Genomic DNA, 25,724 nt, shown 5'->3' with positions numbered 1-25,724 from the left:
TTAAAGGTAAGGGGGATCAAATATATGGTGATGGAAGGAGAACTGACTCTGGGTGATGAACACACGATGGGATTTATAGATGATGTAATACAGAATTGTACACCTGAAATCTATGTAATTTTACTAACAATTGTCACCCCAATAAATTTAATTAAAGAAAAAAAAAAGAAAAAAGAAACCTACCAAAATTGTATAAATCTAGATTATGTATGTTATACTAAATCTGCGTTAGTCTGCATTTAGAATGTTTCACAAATGAAAATAACATTCTATGAATGCAATAAAAAAACAAAAAGAAAAAGTTTAAATCAAACTGATTGGAGACAATCTATACACCAGCAACAGAATAGTTCAATTATGATGTATCAAATGTATGCCACTTACTTACTTAATTTATTTTTGCTGTCTGATCTTATGTTACTCTTAGAAAAGCTCATTTTTGATTGGATTGACTTAGAGGTAGAAGCTCTCAGAGAGGACAGCCTGAGTCTCTTAGCAATCTGTTCCTGGCGTTTTTCTTTGGCCTCCTTCATTCTCTTGGCCAAAAGTTTAGTATATTCTGGAGCCTCTTATTTTTCTTAGTATACTATTTCTTCAGAGCAATATGCCAATGTTTATGTTGCAGGACGCATGAAGTAACAAGAAGCTGAATCTTGGGTGCTTTGGTCCTAAGTTTCTTACCTTCTTTTTTTAGGGGCTTTCTCACAACATATAGGTGGACATCATCCTTAGAGATACTGAAAAATTTGCAGATTCTGCTAGCTCTTTGGGCCCCCGGTGATGAGCCACCATAAAATCAGTGAGACCGGTAATATCTTTCTCCCTCTTTTTTAAAATGACCAAGTTGACAACACTCAGATGGGCATCCACAATGCAACCCTGAACAGATTTGCACTTTCTTTGCTCTAGAAAGGAATTGCCCCTTACTCAGGAGCAGGCAGACACGGCCATGGGTCAGGACATCCTGCTTCATGGGGAAACCTTGTCACTCCCACCACTGATTCAAGCCATATAACCCTTCCATTCTTCACCCAGAGCATCAGCAGCAACTTCTGTGGCCATACACTTCTCATAAAATGTATGAAGTTTGCATTCGTCATCCACTTCAGTGAGTTTCTGGCAATCCGTAGCTGGGAAAGAGATGTTCAGCTTCATCCTGAAGCTGATGACTGCCTCTGAGGTGCCACGAAAAAGAGCTGCCACATTTTAAAATGATACTAAGACTTTTTAATGCTATATTAAAATATTCATATTAGAAAAATAGGATATATAAAACGGTTTTAGGTTCCAACATAAATATCATTTGTTTTAAAAACAAAACCGTCTACATTCCACTTATTACCTTATAGCAACTATGTGAAGAAAAAAAAAGAATGTGAAATGCAATACATGAGAATCTCACAACAGATGGGAAGCAGAGAAATTATACTTTCTCTGTATAATTTTTTAATTTTTTTTCAACTTTTCAATTACAGTAAACATTCAATATTATATTAGTTTCAGAGATACAGCATAGTGATTCAACATTAATACCTGTAACTTGTGAAGTCATTCCCTGGTAACTCTAGTACCCACCTGAAACCATACATAGTTATTACTATATTATTGACTATATTCCCTACAATGAATTTTACATCCCTGTGACTATTTTGTAACTGTCAATTTGTACCTCTTAATCCCTTCACCTTCTTTACCCACGCCCCAATCCTCCCACCCATCCAGTAAATATCAGTTTCTTCTCTGTACCTATGACTATTTGTTTTCTTTGTGCATTTATTCTGTTCTTTAGATTCCACATGTAAGTGAGATCATATGGTATTTGTCTTTTTCAATCTGACTTATTTCACTGAGCATAATAATACCCTTTAGGTCCATCAATGTTGTTGCAGATGGTAAGATTTCATTCTTTTTTATGGCTGAGCAATACTACATTGTAGAAATGTACCAGTTTCTTTATCCAGTCATCTACTAATGGGCATTTCGGTGGTTTTCATATCTTGGTTATTGTGAATGGCACTGCAGTAAACATAGGGGCGCATATATTTTTTTGAATTAGTGTTTTGGATTTCTTTGGATAAATACCCAGGAGTGGAATAGCTGGATCATACAGTAGTTCTATTTTTAATTTCTTGAGGAACCTCCATACTGTTTTGCATAGTGGCTGCACCAATTTGCAATCCCACCAATAGTGCACAAGAGCTTCCTTTTCTCCACGTGTTCACCAACACTTGTTATTCATTTATTGATAGCCATTCTGACAGGCGTGAGATGGTACCTCACAGTGGTTTTTATTTGCATTTATCTGATGATCAGTGACATCGAGCATCTTTTCATATGTCTATTGGCCATCTGTATGTCCTTATGGAGAAATGTCTATTCAGGCCCTCTGCCCATTTTTTAATTGGATTATTTTTCGGTGTTCAATTGTATGAGGTTTTATTTTAAAAATAAATTTTGGGGGGGCCGGCCTAGTGGCTCACACGGTTAGAGCTCCATGCTCCTCTCTGAAGGCTGCCGGTTCGATTTCCACATGGGCCAGTGGGCTCTCAACCACAAGGATGCCAGTTCAATTCCTCAAGTCCCACAAGGGATGGTGGGCTCTGCCCCCTGCAACTAAGATTGAACACGGCACCTTGAGCTGAGCTGCCTCCCATATGGCTCAGCTGGTTGGAGGGCGTCCTCTCAATGACAAGGTTGCCAGTTTGATTCCTCAACTCCTACAAGGGATGGTGGGCAGCGCCCCCTGTAACTAAAATTGAACACGGCACCTTGAGCTGAGCTGCCGCTGACCTCCCGGATGGCTCAGTTGGTTGGAGTGCGGGCTCTCAACCAAAAGGTTGCAGGTTCGACTCCCGCAAGGGATGGTGGGCTGCGCCCCCTGCAACTAGCAACGGCAACTGGACCTGGAGCTGAGCTGCACCCTCCACAACTAAGACTCAAAGGACAACAACTTGAAGCTGAACAGCACCCTCCACAACTAAGACTGAAAGGACAACAACTTGACTTGGAAAAAAGTCCTGGAAGTACACACTGTTCCCCAATAAAGTCCTGTTCCCTTTCCAATAAAATCTTAAAAAAAAAAAAAAAATAATAAATAAATAAATTTTGGGTATTAACCCCTAATCAGATATATCATTGGCAAATAATTTCTCCCATTCAGTCTTTTTGTTTTGTTGATGGTTTTTGCTATACAAAAACTTTTAGTTTGATGTAGTCTCATTTGTTTATTTTTTTCTTTCGTTGCTCTTGCCCGAGGAGATATATCAGCAAAAATATTACTAAGAGTAATGCCCGTGAGTTTACTTCTAAATTTCTTCCAGGAGTTTTATGGTTTCTGGTCTTACATTTAAGTCTTCAATCCACTATGAGTTTATTGTTGTATATGGCATAAGGTGATTCAGGTTTAATTTTTTGCATGTATCTGTACAATTTTCCCAGCATCATTTATTGAGTCGACTGTCTTTATGCCAATGTAAATTCTTGCTTCCTTTATTATAGATTAAACGACCATATAGGCATGGATTTATTTTTGGGCTCTCTATTCTGTCCCACTGATCTGTGTCTGCTTTTATGCCAATATCATGCTATTCTGATTACTACAATCTTGTAGTATAATTCGGTATCAGGTAGCATGATACCCCCCACTTTGCTCTTACTCATACTTCTCAGGTTTGCCGTGGCTATTCGGGGTCTTTTATGATTCCATATAAATTTTAGGATTATTTGTTCTAGTTCTGTGAAAAATGGTATTTTGATAGGGATTGTGCTGATTCTATTTATATTTCCAGGTATAAAACAAGTCAGTCATGGGGATGTCATGTACAGCATGCGGAATACAGTCAATAATATTGTGATAGCCTAGTATGGTGTGAGATGGCTGCTGGACTTATCATGGTGATTACTTCTCTAGGTATATAAACGTTGAATAACTATGGTGTACCCCTGAAATTAATATTGTATGTTAGGTATATTTTTAATAAAAATCTTTTAAAAAATCCATCTAGTCTAGTGTGTCATTTAGAGCCGCTGTTTCTGTGTTGATTTTCTGCCTGTAAGCTCTGTCCATTGATGTCAATGGTGTGTTATAGTCCCCTACCATGATTATTAAATGTTGATTGCTGCCTTTATGTCATGCAATACTTGCTTTATAGTATATTTGGGTGCTCCTATGCTGGGTACATAAATATTTACTAGGGTGACATCCTCATGGACTGTTCACTTTATTGCCATTTAAAATGAAGATAATAGTCTTCATTTTAAAGTATTTTGTCTGATATAAGTATTATTACCCCAACTTTTTTCTCATTTCCATTTGTGTGAAATACCTTTTTCCATACCTTTACTTTCTGTCTCTGTGTCTTTCAGTCTGAGGTGGCTCTCTTGTACACATCATATGCATGGGTCTTGTTTTCTTATCCACTCAGCCATCAGATGTCTTTTGATTGGAACACTGAATCCATTTACATTTAAAGTTATTATTGATAGATATATAATTATGTTATCCACAATTTTGATCTTCATTTGTTTTCTTTCTTCCGATTAAAGTGTGATAATGAATTCCTACAGCTTTTTCTTCTCTGGGAAACTTTCTCTCTCCTTCAATTTTGAATGACAGCCTTGCTGGGTAGAGTAGTTTGGGTTGTAAGCCCTTGTTTTTCATTACTTTGAGTATTTCCTGCCACTGCCTCTGGCCTACAAAGTTTGAGAAATCCACTAATAGTCTTAGGGGAGATCCCTTGTAACTACAGTGTTTCCCCCAGAAAAAGACGTAGCCGGACAATCAGCTCTAATGCGTCTTTTGGAGCAAAAATTAATATGAGACCAAGTCTTATCTTACTGTAAGACAAGGTATAATATAATACTGCGTCTTACGTTAATTTTTGCTCCAAAAGACACATTAGAGATGACTGTCCAGCTAGGTCTCATTTTGGGGTAAACAGGGTAGTTGTCTTTCTCTTGCTGCTTTTAGAATACTCTCCTTGTTTTTAACCTTAGCTTTTTCATTATGATGTGTTTTGGTGTGGGCTCAATCTGTTTGGGACTCTGCACTTCCTGGGCTTGTATGTCTATTTCTTCACCAGGTTAGGAAAGGTTTCATTCATTATTTCTTCAAATAGGTTCTTGATCCCTTGCTCCGTCTCTTCTTCTAGTACTCCTATGATGTGAATGTTGTTACGCTTGATATTCAACAGGTTCCTTAAACTATCACCATTGTTTTTATTATGTTTTCTTTTTGTTCTGATTGGGTGTTTTCTGCTACCTTGTCTTTTAAATCGCTGATTTGATTCTCTGCTTCATCTCATCTGCTGTTGATTCCTTCTAGTGTACTGTATTTTAGTTATTGTATTCTTTATTTCTGACTGGTTCTTTTTTATGGTTTCTATGTCCTTCTTTATACTTAGTATCTCTGTTGAAATTCTCGCCAAGTTCCTTAAGCATTCTTATAACCACTATTTTAAATTGTCTCTGGTAGGTCGGTTGCCTCCATTTCATTTAATTCTATTTCTGCAGGTTTCTCCTTTTATTTGGGACATATTTCCTTGTTTCCTCATTCTGGCTGCCTCTTTGTGTTTGCTTTTATGTATCAGGTAGATCTCCTATGTCTCTCAGTCTTTGCCAAGTGGCCTTATGTAGTATGTGTCCGGTGTGATCCAAGGGAGCAGTCTCCCTATCATCTATGCATGTGTTCCAGGAGTGTCCCTTGAGTGTGTTTTGTGTATTCTTCTGTTTTAGCTGAGCTTTCACTGCTCTTGGTGCATCAGGAGATGGGAACTGAGTCCCAGGCTGGCTGACTGTGAGGATTGGCTATGCCCACAGTGTTATGAGATGCTGTATGGAGGCTGACCCCCTCAGAGTAGGATTTGCCTCGGTGGGCGCTTGTGCCTGTTGAGACCCCTGTCCTTTGGGGGTGCTGCTTATGGGACTAACCAGGTAGTGCTCTGGTGTAGTCTAAAGCTGACCTCTGGGTGTGTTGTTTCTAGTGTCTTTTGGGAGATGCTCCTGTGCAGCCCAACTTCAGCCTTGCCTGTGATAGGCATGCGGCTACCTGATAGGAGCCACAAAGCTATATGTTGTTGGCTGCTGCCTATGCTAGACCTTGAGGAATGTCAAGGTGGCCTCACTATGAACAAAGGCCAGCTGCCAGCAGTATTGGGCCTGAGGTAGCTTAGCAAAAGGCCTATGGTCCCCTAGGCCTGTTGCCACCCATGGGCTGCCGATAAGGCCCAGTCGTTGAAAATGCCTCCCTAGGTGCATGGGCCAGGCTGGTTTACCGAGTGTTGAGAGTGACCTCAACGATGCAGCACTAGCTGGGTGGGGCAGAGGCCCAAGGAGTCACGAGATGTAGCCGGTGGTTTTTACAAAGTGAACGCGGATTCAGTTCTTTCGCCAGTGCGCAGTCTGTGACCACTTCACACAGCACCCTGAGAACATAGCAGCCAGTCACCGCATGCCTCATGCTGGCAAATCCCCAAGAGCAGCTCAAATGAAGTACAGGTTTTGGGTCACTGCCCACCAAAATCTGCCCAGGTTGTCATGGACCCTCTGCTGCTGCAAAAGGCCTCCACGGACAAGGCCAGCCACCCAGTTGCATAGAGTGCCCCTGGCTATGCAGCTCTAGGTGGGTCAAGGATCTAGGGAGCTAAGGGGAGTGGTCAGTGCTTTCTACAAAGTCAATGCAATAGTGCTGGGCCCATGACCCCACAAAAAAAGCCCTGAGAACATCATGTCCAGCCCCTAGGTTCCCGAGAGCTGTCCAAGAGACACTGAAGCACAGGTCTTGCGTTACTACCCATCAGTAAGTGTTTCCCGAGCTGCCATCAGCCAGCTGCCACTGCAAAATGGCTTCCACAGCCTGTGGAGCAGGGCCAGCAGCCCAGCAGTCAAGTGTGTCCCGAGCGACATAGCACCAGCTGTGTAGGGGGTTTACCCAGGGTGTCACCAAGGCAGTGCACACATGTGGATTCCACCAGTCCAATGAAGTCCCAGACTTGGTCCTTTAGGGAAGGGCTTAACATTGAAAAGATGGTGCCCTCCTGTAGGCCACACATGTCTGGCTTCACACAAGGACAACAATGGCTCCTGTCCCTCTACCTCCTGCCCCCAAACCCATACAACTCAGTCCTTCTCTGCATGTCCCTGGGCCTCCCAAGCTGCCATCCCTCCACTAGAGACCAGACAAGTTCCTGAAGGCATGGAAGGCTTTTTATTGCTTTACCTTGTCTAATTGCTCTACCAAGACTTCCAATATTATGCTGAATAGAAGTGGTGAAAGTGGACATCATTCTCTTCTTCCTGATCTTAAGGAAACCGCTTTTGGTTTTTCACCACTGACTATGTTAGCTATGGGTTTATCATATGCGGCCTTTATTATGTTGAGGTAGATTCCCTCTAATCCCACTTTCTTGTTTTTATCATAAATGGATGTAGCATTTTGTCAAATGCTTTTTCTGCATCTAATTGATACAATCATATGATTTCTATCCTTTATTTTATGTGGTGTATCTCGTTAATTAATTTGAAAATACTGAACCAACCTTCCATCCCAGGAATAAATCCCACCTGATCACGGTGTTATCTTTTTAACGTATTGCTGAATTTAGTCTGTAATATTTGGCAGAAGATTTTTGCATCTATATTCATCAGGGATATTGGCCTATAATTTTTTTTCATAGTGTCTTTGTCTCGTTTTGGAATCAGGATAATACTGGCTTCATAAAATGAGCTTGGGAGCCTTCCCTCCTGAGTTTTTTTAAATAGTTTGAGAAGGACAGGTGTTAATTCTTCTTTGAATGTTTGGTAAAATTCACCTGTGAAGCCATCCAGTCCAAGGCTTTTGTTTGTTGGGAGTTTTTTGATTACTGATTCAATTCCGTTAGTAGTTATTAGTCTGTTCAGACTTTGTTTCTTAATTCAATTGAAAGATTTTGTTCCTAGGAATTTATCCATTTCTTCCAGATTGTTCAAGTTGTTGCCACGTAACTGTCCATGGTATTTTCTTATAATCCTTTGTATTCTATCAGTTGTCACCTCACCTCAGCTCTAATGCGCACCTTTTGGAGCAAAAATTAAAATAAGACCCGGTCTTACAACATAAGACTAGGCCTATTATACTATAAGACTGGGTCTTACATTAATTTTTGCTCCAAAAGGCGCACATTAGAGCTGATTGTCCGGGTAGGTCTTATTTTCAGGGAAACACGGTACTGTACTCTTTTATTAGGTTCTATTTTATTTCCTTTCGCTCTGATCTTTACTATTTCCCTCCTTTTACTTACTCTGATCTTTTTCTCTTTTTCTAGCTCCTTTAGGTAAAATTGTTTGACATTTTTCTTGTTTTTTGAGTCAGGCCTGTACTGCTATGCATTTCCCTCTTAGAACTGCTTTGGCTGTATCCCATAGACTTGTGTTTTCATTATCATTTATTTCAAGGTTTCTTTTTAGTTCTTCCTTGATCTCTTTAACTCATTGTTTAGTAGTATGCTATTTAAGTTCTATGTGTTTGTGCTTTCCAGTTTTCTTCTTGTAATTGATTTCTAGTTTCATACCACTGTAACTGGAGAAAATGCTTGGTATGATTTTGATCGTCTTAAATTTACTGAGACTTGTTCTGTGGCCTAACGTGTTCTATCCTGAAAAATATTCCATGTGCACTTGAAAAGAATCCTGCTTCTTTGGTGTGAAATGTTCTAAAATTTTTAGTTAAATCCATCTGGTATAATGTGTCGCTTAAGGCTGCTGTTTCCTTGTTTTCTGCCTGGATGATTTATCAATTGATGTCAATGGGCTGCTAAGTCCCCTACTATGACTGTATTACTGCCAATCTCGCCCTTTATATCATGAATATTTGCTTTATATATTTGGGTGTTCTTATATTGGGTGCATAAATGTTTACAAGAGTTATAGCTGCTTGTTAGATGATCCCTTTATCTTTATTTTCCTGTTATAGCCTTTACTTTTTAAAAGTCTATGTTGTCCAATGTAAGTATTGCTAACCCAAGCCTTTTCTCATTTCCATTTGCATGAAATATCTTTTTCCATCCCTTTACTTTGTTTCTGTGTCTTTTGATCTCAAGTGGGTCTCAAGTAGGCAGTATATGTATCATTCTTGTTTTCTTATCCATTAAGCCACCCTGATATCTTTTGATTGGAGCATTTAATCCATTTACATTTAAAGTAACTGTTGGGGCCAGCCCGGTGGCTCAGGCGGTTAGAGCTCCGTGCTCCTAACTCCGAAGGCTGCCGGTTCGATTCCCACATGGGCCAGTGGGCTCTCAACCACAAGGTTGCCAGTTCAGTTCCTCGAGTCCCGCAAGGGATGATGGGCTCTGCCCCCTGCAACTAAGATTGAACACGGCACCTTGAGCTGAGCTGCCTCCCAGATGGCTCAGTTGTTGGTTAGAGCGCAGGCTCTCAACCACAAGGTTGCCAGTTCAATTCCTCGACTCCCGCAAGGGATGGTGGGCAGCACCCCCTGCAACTAAAAAACTGAACACGGCACCTTGAGCTGAGCTGCCGCTGAGCTCCCGAATGGCTCAGTTGGTTGGAGCATGTCCTCTCAACCACAAGGTTGCCGGTTCGACTCCCGCAAGGGATGGTGGGCTGTGCCCCCTGCAACTAGAAAACGGCAACTGGACCTGGAGCTGAGCTGCGCCCTCCACAGCTAAGACTGAAAGGACAACAACTTGAAGCTGAACAGAACCCTCCACAACTAAGATTGAAAGAACTTGACTTGGAAAAAAGTCCTGAAGTACACACTGTTCCCCAATAAAGTCCTGTTCCCCTTCCCCAATTAAAAACAAACAAAACAAACAAACAAACAAACAAAAGTAATATAAGACCCGGTCTCATTTAAAAAAATAAAAAAATTAAAAAAGAAAAATAAAGTAACTGTTGACAGAGGTGTAGTTATTGCCATTTTATTATTCATATTTTTATCTTTATTTTTCATCTAAAGAAATCCCTCATGCAGCTGACCTGTTGAGAGGCAGCTGGATGGATGCTCATGGATAGATCAACTTTCAATTTAAATAAATTTTTATAAACCAAAGAAAAAAAAGAAATTCCTCTAACATTTCTTGTAATCCTGATTTGGTGGTGATGAACTCCTTTAACTTCTTGTCTGGGAAGCTCTTTATCTGTCCTTTGATTCTAAACAAGAGCCTTGCTGGGTAATCTTGGTTGTAGGTACTTGCTTTTTATCGCTTCGACTACTTCATTGATACCATCTGTTGAGAAATCAGCTGACAGTCTTATGGGAGCTCCCTTATAAGTAACTAACTGCTTTTCTTCTGTTGCTTTTTAGATTCTTTCTTTGCCTTTAACCTGTGGCATTTTGATTATGATGTGTCTTGGCATGGGCCTCACTGGCTTCACCTTGTTTGAGACTCTCCGCACTTGCTGGACTTGTGTGTCTACGAGTATTTCTTTTGCCAGGTTAGGGAAGTTTTCAGTCATTATTTGATGAAATTGGTTTTCAATACCTTGCTGTCTCCTGGCACCCTTATGATACGAGTGTTCGTACATTAGATGTCCCAGAGGTCCTGTAAACTATCCTCATTTTTTAAAATTATTTTTTTCCTCCTCTTCTGATTGTGTATTTTCCGCTACTTTATCTTCCAAATCGCTGATCCCATCCTCTGATTCATCTAATCTGCTGTTGGTTCCATCTAACGTATTCTTCAATTCAGTTATTGTACTCATTTCACAATGGTTCTTTTTTTATGGTTTCTACCTGTTTAAGTTCCCACTGATTTCATCTATTCTCCCCATATGTTCATTGAGCATTCCTATATCCAATGTTTTGAAACGTAGATTACTTGCTTCCATCTCCTTTAGTTCTTTTTGAGTTTTGTCCTGTTTTTTCATTTGTAACGTTTCTTTGTCTCATTTTTATCTGCCTCACTGTGTTTATTTCTATGTATTAGCTAGATGTCCTATGTCTCCCAGTCTTGGCAGGGTGGACTTATATAGTAGGTGTCCAGTGAGGCCCAGTGGTACAGTCTGCCTTATCACTTGAGCTGGGTTGCTCCAGGGGTGTCTCTTATGTGGGTTTTATGTGCCCCCGTTATAGTTGAGCCTTGACTATTGTTGGCACATCAGTGGGTGGGACTGATCCTCAGACTGTCTATGAGAACTGGTCGTTACTACAGCAGGTAATCTGTTGTGCAGGGACTGACCCTATGGAGTGGGTTTCACTATAGTGGAACTCTGGTTCCTGCTGAGTCCACCGTGTTGTGTGTTGTTTATGGAACTAATTGGTGCTCTGGTGTGGATTGAAGCTGGCTAATAGGTGTGTTGGTTCTGTGGCCTTTTGGGAGGAGCTCTGGTGCAGGCCCAGGTCAGCCACTGCCTGTGTCTGACCTGGCCACCTGGTAGGAGCTACAAAGTCATCTGCAGTTGGTAGCTGCCTGTGCTGGGCTTGGTGGTACCTGGGAGAGGCTATGCTGCAAACTCAGGCTGGCTGCCACTAGTGCCAGGCTGGGGGCTGCTTAGCAAGAGATACAGGGCACACCAAGGCCAGCCATTATTTGTTTAGGGGTTGTGGATCTTTCAGAGATTTTTAGGGAAGTCCACAGAGCAAGCCAAAGCTGGCCGCTTGTAAGTAACAGCTGCTGAAAGAGGTTCCGGCCTGTGAACAAGTTGTGTGGGGCACGTCCTCAGGGAATCACCAGGGTGAGGTGAGTTTGCTGGCCACTCAGATTTGGTGCCTGTCTGCACCTGCAGGCTGGGTGGAGGGAGAGTTGAACAAAGGAACTATGGTGCCTGTCAGCACTTCTGTCCTGGCCAGAGCTGTCCCTCCAGTCCTTTCCCTAAGCCAGACAATTTGGTTCCTCTCTATATGTCCCTGGAGCTTTCTGAGCTTCTGCCCCAGCACTGCAGCTCAGAGCCAGTGAGTTTATCAACAAGTAAGTCCATGCAAGGGTCTTTTAAGAGGAACACCTGAGATTCCTGAACCCCTCCATCTCATCTGGACAGAATTTCTGCTGACTTTCACAGCCAGATGTTGTGGGGACTCCTCTTTATGGCACTGGTCCAGGCTGGGGAGCCGTGTGGGGCTGGGATGTTTCACTCCTCAGGAGGGACCTCCACAGTCGAGCTATCCTTCCCGATTCTTAACCACTGGGTGCGGATCAGCCCATTTTGTGTCTCTGCCCCTACCAGTATGGATGTGGCTTCTTTATATCCTTAGTTGCAGGAGTTCTGTTCAGCTAGTCTTCCGGTGGTTCTCAAGGGTGGTTGTTATATAATTTAGTTGTAATTTTGATGTGATTATAGAAGGAGGTGAACATAGCATTTACCTACTCCATCATTTTGACCTGAAGTCCCAGTCAATTCTCTCCTTGCAGTTATTATTTTCCAAATTTCTACAATGACTTTTTAAAAATTGTTTTTAAAAATAATTTTTAGTTTAAAAATAAATAAAATCTTAAATTGTAAATAAATAAAAACTGACAAGGAAATATATATATATTATATATATATACATATATATAATATATATATACGCACACATATATCACAGCTAATAAAAAAAATCTAACAGAGACACAATCTCTAACCATTGCGCTAGCAAACAAACTCATAATTGAGGGTCATACATAGCATTACTGGATTTTTCTAACCTGGAGAAAACTTATCTGGAAAAATTCACAGAAGAGAGACTTTTAAACTAATATCTATGGAGCGAACATGTATGTATGTGTCAGACACTCTTTTATGAGCTCTAAATAAGCACATTATCTCATTTAATTCTCAACCCAACACAATAAAGTACTACTTATCCCCATTTTACAAATAAAAAAACCTGAGGCCTAGCAGTTTTCACTGACATGTTCAAGGTCATAAATCTAAGTGGCAATACTAGGTCTTCAACTGTGCAGAAGTTCTGGCTCTGTATTTCTACATAGTGAGTCCCACAAAACTTCAGAGGGCACTTTGACAATTCCACCACTTCTTTGCCAATTTTACCACTAAGGTTAGTATTAATAAATTTTTGTGGTCATTAAGTAATTCAAGTGTCCTTCTATGAATACACACCTAGACCCCTACTGAAACAGACTCTAAAAGGACAGAACCACCAGAAAAACAACCTTCTTCCCACAAAGTCCATGAAAAGGACATAATAAGGTATATTTTGCTAATTCTTACAGCTCTATCTTATTCATTCACTCTATGGCTAGATTTTTTTAAGGTTCATCTTCATTCATAATATCTGATAGCATTTAATACCAATACTGGCAAGGGTATAAGGAAACTGGCAGTTTCATATTGGTGGTACCATTAACCATTGGCTAAATATTTTTTTAAAAGATTTGGCAATACACAGTAGAAGATTTTAAAATGTTCATTTACTTTGATTAGAAAACTTACTTCAGAAAATCTATTCTGAAAATATATGAAGTTATATGCAAAGAGATAAACATTATACTGTTAAATAGAAAAAAGCTAACTGTCCAACTATGGGAAACTTGGCAAATAAACAACAGGACATCAAATCATAGGATCTTAAATGGCCATTAAAAATGGTTGACAACAGTAATGTAAAATATTTAGCAAATATTCTAAGTGACAAAAGTATTGCTTTATATGTAATATGATTGCTACACTAAAAAGCCCCTACGTGGGCGGCCGGATGGCTCAGTTGCTTAGAGCGCGAACTCTGAACTGGCTTGCCGATTCAATTCCCACATGGGCCAGTAAGCTGCACCTCCACAAGTAGATGGAAGACAACGAGCTGCTGCTGAGCTTCCAGAGGGGTGGCCGGATGGCTTAGTTGGTTAGAGCGCAAGCTCTCAACAAGTTTGCCGATTCAATTCCCATATGGAACGGTGGGCTGCACCCCCTGCAACTAAAGATTGAAAATGGCAAGTGGACTTGGAGTTGAGCTGCGCCGTCCACAACTAAATTGAAGGACGACTTGGAGCTGATGGGCCCTGGACAAACACTGTTCCCCAATGTTCCCCAATAAAATTTAAAAAACAAAACAAAAAAACCCCTATCCTTAGAAAGAAATGACTGAGGGGCTGAAATGTCAAAAGTAGATGTAAACTGATGTCAAAAATTTTCCTCTGTATTTGCCAAAGTCTGTCATGAGCATTTCATTAACTTAAAATGAAGGAAAGCCCCAAATCTAAAACTTTCTTTTTTTTTTTTTAGGTTTAACAGGGTGACAATTGTTAGTAAAGTTACATAGGTTTCAGGTGGACAATTCTGTAATACATCATTTATATATCACATTGTGTGTTCACCACCAAGAGTCCTTCTCCTTCCATCACCATATATTTCAAAACTTTCAAATTTTAAAAGCCTGGGTAGGAGGGAACCAAACCTCTATCCCAATATGAGCACATTTTAAGGAATAAAAAGAAATAAACATGCAATTAGAGGAAACACAACTCAGAGAGCAGCCCAGCAGCCCCACTGAGGCACATGGTCCCAGGGCTCTCTGCACTACATTGCAACTACACCAGAAGACAGAGAGGACCTCTGTCGCTCCCCCTAAACTCACATACCACAGAATATACAGGGTACTACTTTTTGAGAAATGAGGAAATATGAATACATTTAATACAAATCTGCATGTACTTATAGAAAGAACCATTAGAAAGATAATCTAAAACTAATATAAATGCCCACCAAAGAGAACAGATGGAAGGGAAATGTGGAAGAATTCTCTGAATATTCTTTGTTACATAATTTTGACTGTGTAATATTCATTTTTTTATATTCAAAAAATTAAATCAATAAAAGTATTCTTGAAAGTAACCCAAAATGAACAGCCCTAACAATACGTTAAAGTGACAGTTGAGAGCAGGAGAACAGAGGAACAATTATTCCAAATGACATTAGAACAAATTAATTTGACTATACATCCTTAGTAGCATATGTTCTGGACACAAAGAGATTCAAAGAAATCATAAATATCTTAAATATCTGTATTTTTTAGAGATGACAGGGTGAAATAACATGATTTCTAAGATTTGCTTTAAATTATTATAGCAAAATATACAGAAAAAAGGGATAGCTGAAGCAAGTGTGCTAATATCTTGATAACCACTGAATCTAAGTGATGGGAGTATAGTAGTTTATTATCCAATTCTCTATACTTTTGCATACGTTTCAAATTTTTCATAACAAAATCTTTTTTAAGCCTTAACTGCTCCCTCTACCTTTAAGGGCCAACCCTCAGGCTCAGCAAAGCAGCCAGCTTTATTATCCATAGCAGCTATCCGACCCACACTAGACAGCACACCACACATTTTCCCATCCCTAGGCCTTTGGCCCTCTTATTGCCCATGCCCAGAATGCTTTGTTTCCTTCTCCCCCAACTGCCCAAATGCTACCTCCTTTAAAAAGCATTCCTAAACTTTTAGCCTCTATCGGTACTCCCAAAATGAGAAAGATGACCCCTTGGAATCATTCCACAGCAGGTTAAAAAACCGAGCAATGATCTTGGATTTCCACACACCCCACATTACCCAAGCCTACCAACTAGTTGTCATTCTAGAAGACATTCTCTGAAGTAGAAAGGGATGGGTTAGACTGAGCTTACCTGACTATAGGCAGGGATGTCTCTGAAAGGTCCATAATCCAGGAGGTCCTCAGACCGCGTGGGGTTCCCCAACTTGGTGTAGCTCTCCACATTTCGGGAGGCAAGCTTCACACGCATCATTTGTGTCTTTGTCGGATAGGGAGAGTAGAAATAGTGGTTGCCCTCAAACACCACAAACTGTTTCTCTGATTGGGTGATTTGGGTTGGATATGGCTGAAGCACATGGGTATAGACTGTTTCCACAATGACTGAAATCTTGGTCCCAGGATCAAGAGCAACTGGGAGCTTCACCATGAAGAATTTCCCACTGGAGGAAAAAAACAAGGCAAGAAAATTAAGACATAAAGGAAATTAAAAACAGAGCTAGCAACTCAAAGTCACAGCAAAATTTTTTACCCAAGATGAAAGCAGTTAAAAGAGATCACCTTTAACCTATTAATTTAGGCCCTTTAAGACAAATATTTGGATGTTCATCTCAAGGTTGTTTATAATAGTAAAAGAGGATAAAACAAGCTAAATGTCCAACAACAGGATAATAGTTAAAAACATTCCAGCAGAAAGCCACACAATGGAATATTGACAGCCACTAAAAAAGACGCTTGGATCTACATATATATTAAACATTTCCATGTACAATGTAAGTAACATATCAGTTTACAAATGACACAGTATGATTCCATTTAAAAATATGTACACATACAATTGTATGTGTAAGAAATATTTCAATGAATGTGCCATGCAATGTTTAATAGTAACTGTCTGAGGGTAAGCTTCATTTTGTTGTTTTTTCTAATTTGTTTTATAATGAACTTGTTATCACTCTCATAACCAGAAAGAAATAAAGCTACTAGCATTTTTAAGAAAAAGAGATGGCCTGGAAACTACTAAACTTCAGAGTATTAACTAAGAAATGAACCTGAGTTTCTACCAATTCTTTACAGACCCAGAAACCGTAAGTGGAAAACTGAAAGCATTTTAACATGCTTCCATGGTATTTAGCGTTCTTAAATGTCTTCATCAGTCACACCATTATACTTCATAACACTATCCTGAAATACCTACTCAAAATATAAGCCCTATACCTTCTCCAGAAACAGTCTTAACAAATTCTTGCCTTCAAGTTCCAAATCTGCTTCTCATCCCATTCTGTCCTGAACTCTAAACTCAAATTTTCAAATGTTCACAACTCTATTGACCACCCCCATAGGCAATTCAACATATCCAATATCATTCATGATACCAATTTCCTATCTCTATTAATACTGCTATAGTCTAACCACTCTAAACTAGAAATCTCAGGCATTTTCTGATGCCTCACACTATCCTGTCCCCAATATCAGGTTTATCCGGTCTTAGAATATCTCTCAAGTCTATCCCTTCCTGGCTTTCCATTGCCTCCTCAATTCAAACCATTATCTTTTGCCTAGATTATTGCATCTCTTCCAATTAATCTCCTAATCTCTATCTCCCTCCAGCCCATCAACACACTTTGACGGTGTCACTCCCACCTTAATTTTCATGTTAAATAATTGAATCTTGTTTTGATGATTCAGAAACACTTCAGAACCATTCAGTGTTCCAGGGTCATCATTATGAACATCAATTCTTATTGAAATGCAGAAGCACTAGCTAATGAAGGTTTCTGATTGATAAAAGGCTGGACAGCAACAGAGAGCTGAATATAATGGTGTCTAAGAAGCAGACAGCTTTCTACAGCTCTTTTACTGGACCTAACCTAATGGAAGAACATTTTGTAAAGGACTTTTTTTTTTAGTTTTGTCAGGTAAACTAAAACAATTATTCACTTACAGAAACAGATTTACTGAGATGAATACCCAGTGCATGTCAGTTTCTGTGGCAGGACCGAGAAATAAAGACAAGTCTGTGTAATGTGTGTACTCATAAGTAGGAATAAAAAACAAACAGTATGTTGTCAAAAAAAGTTTTTAAAAGTTCTGAACTGACTACAGGGTAAAGTCTACACCCCTAAAAATGGTATATAAAGCAATCCTTAAACTGACCTCAGCCCTCCTTACACCACCTCCACCTTCCTCTAAGCAACAGCCACTCTGAAGGCCCAATTAACTAAACACTCCATGAAATGTCAAACCCCTCTATCTTTACAGATGTTTCTGCCTGGACTGCTCCTTCTCACTGGTTAGTCCTCTTAGGGATTAAGTCAAAATTTACTGAGCACTTATTATGTACCAGGTTCTAAGTATATTTTATGTATTAATTTAGTGAAAGTGAGTTTTAACCATGATCGTAAGAGGTAGATATTACCTAGCAGAGAAGGAAACTGAGGAGCCGTTTCCCAGGGACACAAAGCCAGTAAGCAGTAACAGAGACAGGATTCGAACCCAGGCAGTAAGGCTATATAAGACCACACTCATAACAACTATGCCATCCTGGCTCTCCAAGAGATGTGCTGCAGACCGTAAGCCAAAGCCAGTAAACATAGATAGGGTCCTCAAATAGCCAGAGAGGTGTCTCTGAAATACTTACAAGAAAAAAAGTCTTAATAACAACGTATTTAAGGCTAACTCATCTGGCATCCTCAGGGCTGGTGAGATACCCATTTCATGCATTCTGAGGTTACAACAGAAAAATCAAGGTAATCACCATGCATTATAATTTGGCTCCTCAGATAATGAAATCAAAGCAACTCAATGAAGATTAAATGTAACAAAAAACAACTATGAAGACCATACAGAATACAGGAAACGTTACATGAGGAAAAAAAGATTAAAAAGTAGGATCACAGTGTAATTGAACCTATGTAAAAATGTATCTGCAAGTGGACATAGTCCAGAACAAAAACATGTAAGTTGTCATGTTAGGGTTATGTGACAGTGACTTGTTTAATGTTACTATTAAGCTTTATATAGATGAATAAATTTAAGTATGATCCCATTTATACCCATATGTAAAATCATGTATATACAGACATATACATAAAATACAGTTATTGCTAGATCAGCTTCTCATTATTTTTAAAAAACTCAAAATGAATGAGAAGAAAGTTTTTAAAACTCTGGCAAGCAGGGAGACCCAATTTAACATTTTCCGAATCACATAGGGACTGCTAGTTGTAAGGCACAATGATTTGCTGGTCAAGAACCAATTTTTTAATTTCTTCCTATGATAAACTACGCATAAACTGAAGCGAGGTTTTTTAACTTTAGCACTACTGACATTTTGGGGTGGACAGTTCTTTGTTAGAACGGGGTACCTGTCCTGGGCATTGTAGGATGTTTACTTCAGTAAGAATCACTGAGCTAAAAACATCTTTTCTTCCCACATCATTCATTCAACAAATATTCCAGTGCCTAACACATATCACGCAAAATATTGATAATTGAAGCTAGGTGATGGGATATATAGGTGTTCTTTATTTAATTCGTTCTGCCTTTTATGTGTATTTGAAAACTATCCTTATTAAGTGTATCAATATAAATAATAAGTGCCAGGTCCCAGACTGTGCTAAGGTTAAAGCAGAGAACAAGGCAAATCCAACCCAGGCCTTCACAGAGTTCAGGCTACCTCCTGCAAAGAAGCTTCACTTTTCATGCCCTGAAGTCTTAAAAGATGAGATATGGAGGTGGGGATGGGGAAGGATATCTGCCGCTTGAAAAACAGGATAGTAGTCAGCCATTGATGGGAGGGTATCTGCGGAGGCAAACAGCTTGGAGTTCTCATTGGTTCCCCATCTATTGGTTGGCGATCCCTAGTCCCCACATAGATTAGAGACCTGGTATGGAAAGTAACTACTTTCTTGTTGTAAAACAAACAGCCACCGGGGAATCCAATTGCAGCATTAATTATCAGAAAAGACATCATACTGTTCTAAGTATATTTTATGTATTAATTCATAAATGGGTCCAGAATATATTATATACTGTTGCCTGCTACCACACACTATACTGAAACAACCTCTAATATACCAGGCACTTCCTAAGAAACTCTCCTACCTTATGATCTAATCCTAATAGGATATAACAAGAAGAGGCAGATATAGATATTCCAACTGTTCGTTAGCTTACCTTTTACCCTTAATCTTGGTTTCTTGTACTTCCAGATTGTTCTCTTCCTCATCTTCTCCCTTCACCTATAAAGGACAAAGGAGGTTATTCTTTTTTGTTTTTGGCCTTTAAATTTTGAGTCAACAATTAACCAACAGCTTCTAAAATATTCAAACTACAAGAACTTTTTAAAGATTGAATTCTGGTTTCAGTAACAATTTTTTTTTTCATTTGAAACACGAGAACATTGTCAAGGATTTACTTTTGCTTTGAGTAAGTTATATAAGCTCTATAAATACAAAACGTTTTCCTGACTGATCAAATATACACATACACATAAAAATTACACCTCCAAATACACTTTACACTTCCAAATATAAAGTCCTGAAAGGCTTCTTTCTGGACATTTTCTTCTTCATTTACACCCATATACACAGAAAATAAATACTGTTAATTGTTGTAGAAGTCTCATGCATGACCAAAATTGTTTTTATTTGCACAAAAGAAGTTAACAGTGGCAAAAGTCCATGGGGCGAACAAGCCAATGGCCACCGTTTGACACACTCCCTGTTCTTATCCTTCACTGTAGCAGGATGTGTAACCAAAAAAAGGATGTTAACTCCAACAGGCTGCAGGGTCTGAAAAACAGTAGGCACCTCAAATCATGAGACTATAGAACTATTAAGGAGAAAACTTACACATACTGCCTATCTCTTTGCGAACCCAACCTCCACCAAAATTAAGCCTACCTTTTAACACTGAAGCACTAATTGCCAACAGGGTATACAAAGCTATAATGAGGAAGCTATTTTTAGTATTTCAAACAGCCTACAAGTCATCATACAATTATCCTCAATAAAGTTGTGCAGGCTAATAAAAATAACAAGTTTCATTACTTTGACTAGAATCTTATCACAATGGGGACATTCTAGTACACTCGTGTGTATCACTCTTAAGAAATATTATTTTTTAACAAAAGATTAGAGAGACAAAATATTTCAAATATAGTATCCATACAAGAGGAAAAATAAGATGGGTCCTTGATAGTAAGATGAGGAACCAGTGGCTCCTCGTCAATAATCACCATGGTCCCTTCTACCAGTTCCTAGAATTCTGTATGTAGGGTTGAAGGCAATCCACTGATTTTTTTTTTAGAATGAGAACTAAGCAGAGGCAGTTGAATTTGGCTTTAAAAGCTCTCCAGGCATCTCTGAACTGTTTCAGTTGGGGTTGGACTTCAAATTCAGAAGCTTGAAAACAGTCCGCAACCAAAATACCAGAAGAGCTAAGCTGCCTTTTTCTCCCCAACATTATCTCTATGAAAAAATTTCTAGCAACTTCACCAAAGCCTCCAAATCAACTGTTGGGAAATACAAAACTTCTGTATTAAGTGTATTATCCAGTTATGTTTCCCATTGGGATAGGGATATAAAGGAACACATATATCCATTGACGTGGTCTTTCTGTTGGACAAAATTAACAAATAATTTTGAGTATATCAGGTGATGAGAATACAAGCATTATACCCCAACACAGTGCTACCTCATAGCCACCTAGGCCATAAAAGGCGATGTGGGACAGTAAAAATCACAGTTTGAAACAAACCTAACCTAAGTCCTAACTCACTCACCACTCTAAACCTCACATGGGGGGGTTAAACAAAAAACTTAGCCTCCCAGACTGCAGACTCCTAACCTGCAGTAAACCTCAAGGGTTGCTATAAGGGTTAAGTGAGAATGTACTTAAAATACTTACCACAACAGTGACACAAAATAGATTCTCAATAAGGAATCAGTACAGTAACCCAGCTTATAAGCATTCTCCAGCATGATGGCAAAATTAGTTATTTCTGCTGGAGTCTTATTATACTGTAGCAACCTCATTAAATCAGGACTAGCTTAGAATGGGATTTAACATTCAAAACATACAAATGTGGCAGCACAAATTTAAATGAAGTTCTAATCCATCTGTCCACAAACCTTTGAGTAGAACTGAGCATTTCATAATGGACAAGATATGAATGGGAATAGGAGTCATTTCAGAAGTATAATCTCTATAAACTCAGCTTTATAGCTCCAGATTCAGTCAGAAAGTAAGGTGTGCTTAGAAGAAATATGACACTGTAATGACTATTCACCTCTTAATAAATAATTGGGTAATCACTTAATGGATGTTTAATGAAAATAATAACAAAAAGTAAAGTTCTGTATTTGTATATTCCTTCTATTCCCAAAGCCAACATTTTCTTTTCTTTCGTTGAGTCTTCACTGAAATACCTGGAAGTACACAAGCAAACTTAAGAAATGAAGTGTAAGAATGAGAACCGGCAGAAAGAAGGGAATGAAATGGACTTTACCTTTCCGTACAGTTTAAATGGGCATATATTACTTGCATGATTTTTAAAACTAAGGATAAAATTTTCAAAAGCGTTCATTAGCAACCTTAAGTGGTATATTAACAACGGTTACAAATGATCACAAATTAAACACAGAGCCTATTACATTTCTGATTGTATTGGATATCTAGAAAGAAGCACCTACATTAGTCCAGATACTGAATTAGAGAAATTAAGCTCATTACAACTCATTCTCCCTCCAGTCCAAGAATTAGATAAAGGAAGACGTGCGCAATCAGGCGCCGGCGAGCCGCCCGTTGCCCTAGAGACGGGGTCCTTTCTCCCCGGGTGCCGCCATCTTAAGTCGTGAAAACTGAAGGGAAGGTTCGGTACACATGGGCCGCATACTAGGCCCTTCACTAAGGCTATTCGTTTTACTGGGGCAAGTAATTTCGCTCCCCGCAACGTCACCAGCGCGAGGCCACACTAGCGGCCCTGGAGGTGCTCGCTCGACAGAGAGGTGCAGACCGCACCAGACCAGACTTATGCTGACGTGTCCAGAGCGGAGGAGCTGCCGCCCCGACGCCTGGGCTCAGAGTACAGGCGCTCGGAGCGGCGGAGGCCTCCCCACTCACCTGCACGCCGAGGTACGCCAGCCGGGCCTCGAGCTCCGGCTCCAAGGCCAGAAGGAAGGAGGAGGCGCGGGAAGTGGAGCCGCCGCCCGGATGCGCCAGGACCACCTCAGCCGTCACCTTGGCGAGGTGGCTGCTCAGATCCACCGTGCGTCTCACGTCTTCGTTAACCAGTGGTGGTGCCTCGGGGGAGGCGCTGCCCGGCGCCGGGGCCCAGACCTCGAACAGCAGGAGGAGAAGCAAGCGAACGGCTGGGAGCTCCATGACCGGGGCTGAGAAGAGATGCAGGCCGCACGAAGCGCCGCCGCCCCGCCTCCGGCCACCGCGCAGTCGTTCATTGGGCCCAGGCTGGCGCCACAAGATGGCGGCACCCGGGGCGGAAGGACCCCGTTTCCAGGGCAACGGGCGGCTCGCCGGCGCCTGATTGCGTGGGTCTTTATTTAGTTTCTACCGGAACTAGCCACTGCCATCTGCTCTCTCCTAGCTTTCTTCTTTGCAATAACACTGGTCTTTCTACTCCTTGAGAGACAGTAAAATTTAGCTCAAATGGAGAAAGTAAAAGCCTAAGAAAAAGTTTAAGCAGAAACAGGATATCTGCAGTCTCAAAGTAATTTCCCCTAAAATGTTTAGTAATTACAAAGGGGAAAATAGTAAATTTACATTGGAGAATCCTGGCAGGCACCACCTTAACATCTCCATTATAAGACACCTATACCGAAGGTGCCCTTCACTTCTGTAGTACTGTCACAGAATTGCTGAAAATGCATCACCTCAATGCAACCATCAGAAACATCAGGCAAACCAAAAGCACCTTGACTTTATCCCAGTGAGGCCCATTTCAGACTTCTGTCCTAAATAACTATAAACATAATAAATTTGTGTTTTAAGCCACTAAGTTTGTGGTAATTTGAAAGTAATACAAAAGGTAAGCTCTTTTGAGGGCAGGGATTGTTCATCCCATGATCCCAGCATGTAGTACATCGGTGATCAATAAACACTGAATGAATAAATGAGGTTTTCATTACAAACATTATTACCCCATTTTATAGATGAGTAAACTCATGTATCCAAGCCAGTAAATGTCAGGTTGTTTGGAAACCTAGACTGACTCCAAAATGTAGCTCTTTCCACTACCCCAAGCTGTTGCATAAAATCCAAGGTTTTCACAAATTGAAAGATCCTAATCTAACCCTTATTTCCCAAATACGACATACAGGTCTAGAGAGCGTAACTTACCCAAAGTCACAGTTATTTAAGAGCAGAACTGGGACTAGAAACCTGATATCCTGACTCCCCAACAACAATGCCAGAATGGAAAATGTTAAATCCTTTAACATAGTCATTTTTAAAAATACAGTACAGGGAAGTTCTTTGGCAGCAGTCGGTTGCAAATCTAGGGACATGCACCAGGTCCCAAATGAATGAAAAAACTTATTTTTTCCACCAAATGACAATTATACAGCAAAGCTATCCCTGAGTTATCCTGGAGTTTCAGACCTTCAGTTTCCCCTGGATAACTTCTTCCTTGTTCACGGTGTCCTGGTGTGTCTGTCTGTCCGTCTTTCTCTCTCTCTCTCCACACCTCCCTCTCTCCCTCCCCACTTCTCCCCTCATCATTTATTCCAGGGAAAACCATGTCATGATCAGCCCTGAGGAGGAATTGATGCCTCCTGCCAACAACTTAAGTGAGTTTGGGGCAGATCTTCTAGCCCCAGTCCAGTCTCCAGAGACTGTAGCCTGAGCTGACAGCTCACTCATGTGGCTATTGGCAGGTGTCAGAGAGACAGGAGCCTGAGTGTCTTTTGTAATGTAATCTCAGAAATGACATACCATCAATTCTGCCATATTCTATTGGTGACAGCCAACCCCAGTACAATGCAGAAGAGGATTCTGCAAGGCTGCGAGTACCACCAGGAGACTATGATTTTTGGGGACCATTTTGGAGACTAGCAACCACAAAAGGTATACAGCGGCAAGTCAGTCTCTATCTTCTGTTCTCCAGCCACCTAGTTATACTCCTAGGAGGCAGTTATACTCCGCTACCCGTTTCTTCTGTCTCCTTGCAAAGAGAGTCAAGGAGAGAGCACAAATTGCATCTGTCCCTAAGAAGTGTTAATGATGAGTAAATGGTATATTATTTTTTATTTTAGAAACTACTGCCAAAAAATTCTCTAAACATTGAAGCTATTTACATTATTTTCATGAATTCATTCACCCCCTCACCCCCCAAAGCACCATTTATTGAGCTTTGAGTTACATCACAGGCCACTCCTACCCATCTGAAAGACAAGCAGGAAAATATCTATTTTTAGCAGAGAATGTGGTTTGGTGAGAAAGAATGAGAGAAAAGATGTCTGGTAGACAATGAGCAGTCTGTGTCTACCAGCACTCCACAATTATTTTAAGGAACTTTCATTAGTTCCATTTGGGGAAACAGTCAAAATGCTCCAAACACCATTGGCAGAAGAGAAGTAATGAGGCCCAATCTAGGCCACACCCATAAACTTGAATCTTTAAAACAGCAACTACACCTGAAAATTGCTGTACTAATTCATCTCTACTGGAGGTCCTAAAAAGTTGGCCTGGATCCTTCTTTAGTTTCCAACTTATCAATGTCTGCTCCTCCATTGACTCTGTAAGCTACCCCATAATCTTCCAGTACATTCCTTCTTTCTTTTCCTATTAAGTTAGACAGACTGGAGGATGGAGGGAAGATGGACTTAGGAAGGAAATCACAATATTGTGCCAGGAACAAATTAGCAGCTGTTCAGACTGACAGTTCCAGTATCACAGGAGGGAGATTGTCCCAGTGGGTGCCAGAATGGATACATACTAGCAAGTACCAAGTGCTCCCCGACTTGGCACTAAGCAATGCCCTCCATCCCACTCCCAGGACTTAGCGCAACCTGGGAAAAGAAGAGAAAAAAAACAAATTGACCAAGATTAACTTTCTATCACCCAGAGGAAAAGGGAACTGGAAACAGAAATAAAGATATGTTATACAAGTAAATATACAGAGGGTGCCAAAAAAATGTATACACTTTTTAAGCAAGGGAAAAAAAACCGTATTAAAACCATAACACTCAATATATACCAATAACAAGTCATGTTTGACTTCTGCAATTACAAGAGGTGCTCAAAGTAGTTACCATCAGCATTATTTTAATACAGTGTTTTCCTTT

The 25,724-nt window shown here is 40.1% G+C and overlaps 1 protein-coding gene across 3 annotated transcripts in view; it reads right to left on the bottom strand.

Annotated features, from left to right (window-relative positions):
- RPN1 (ribophorin I) overlaps positions 1 to 25,724 on the bottom strand; it is a 51,697-nt gene that overhangs the window by 13,496 nt on the left and 12,477 nt on the right. For 2 of the 3 annotated variants that reach the window (XM_019717189.3, XM_074340485.2), the window contains exons 3-4: positions 19,597 to 19,661; positions 15,554 to 15,860 (exon numbers count right to left, since the gene is read on the bottom strand). In XM_019717189.3, the coding sequence (XP_019572748.1) occupies positions 15,554 to 15,860; positions 19,597 to 19,661 (372 nt within the window). Of the gene's footprint in view, positions 1 to 15,553; positions 15,861 to 19,596; positions 19,662 to 22,545; positions 22,910 to 25,724 lie in introns of those variants that run through there. The other variant, XM_019717188.3, reaches the window with a different exon arrangement.

This window comes from Rhinolophus sinicus, chromosome 4 (genome assembly GCF_057876585.1).
Source record: "Rhinolophus sinicus isolate RSI-liver-muscle chromosome 4, RSI-T2T, whole genome shotgun sequence".
Taxonomy (NCBI): domain Eukaryota; kingdom Metazoa; phylum Chordata; class Mammalia; order Chiroptera; family Rhinolophidae; genus Rhinolophus; species Rhinolophus sinicus.
The sequence above is the reverse complement of the archived record's forward strand: the minus strand, read 5'-3'. Positions and strand labels throughout refer to the sequence as shown.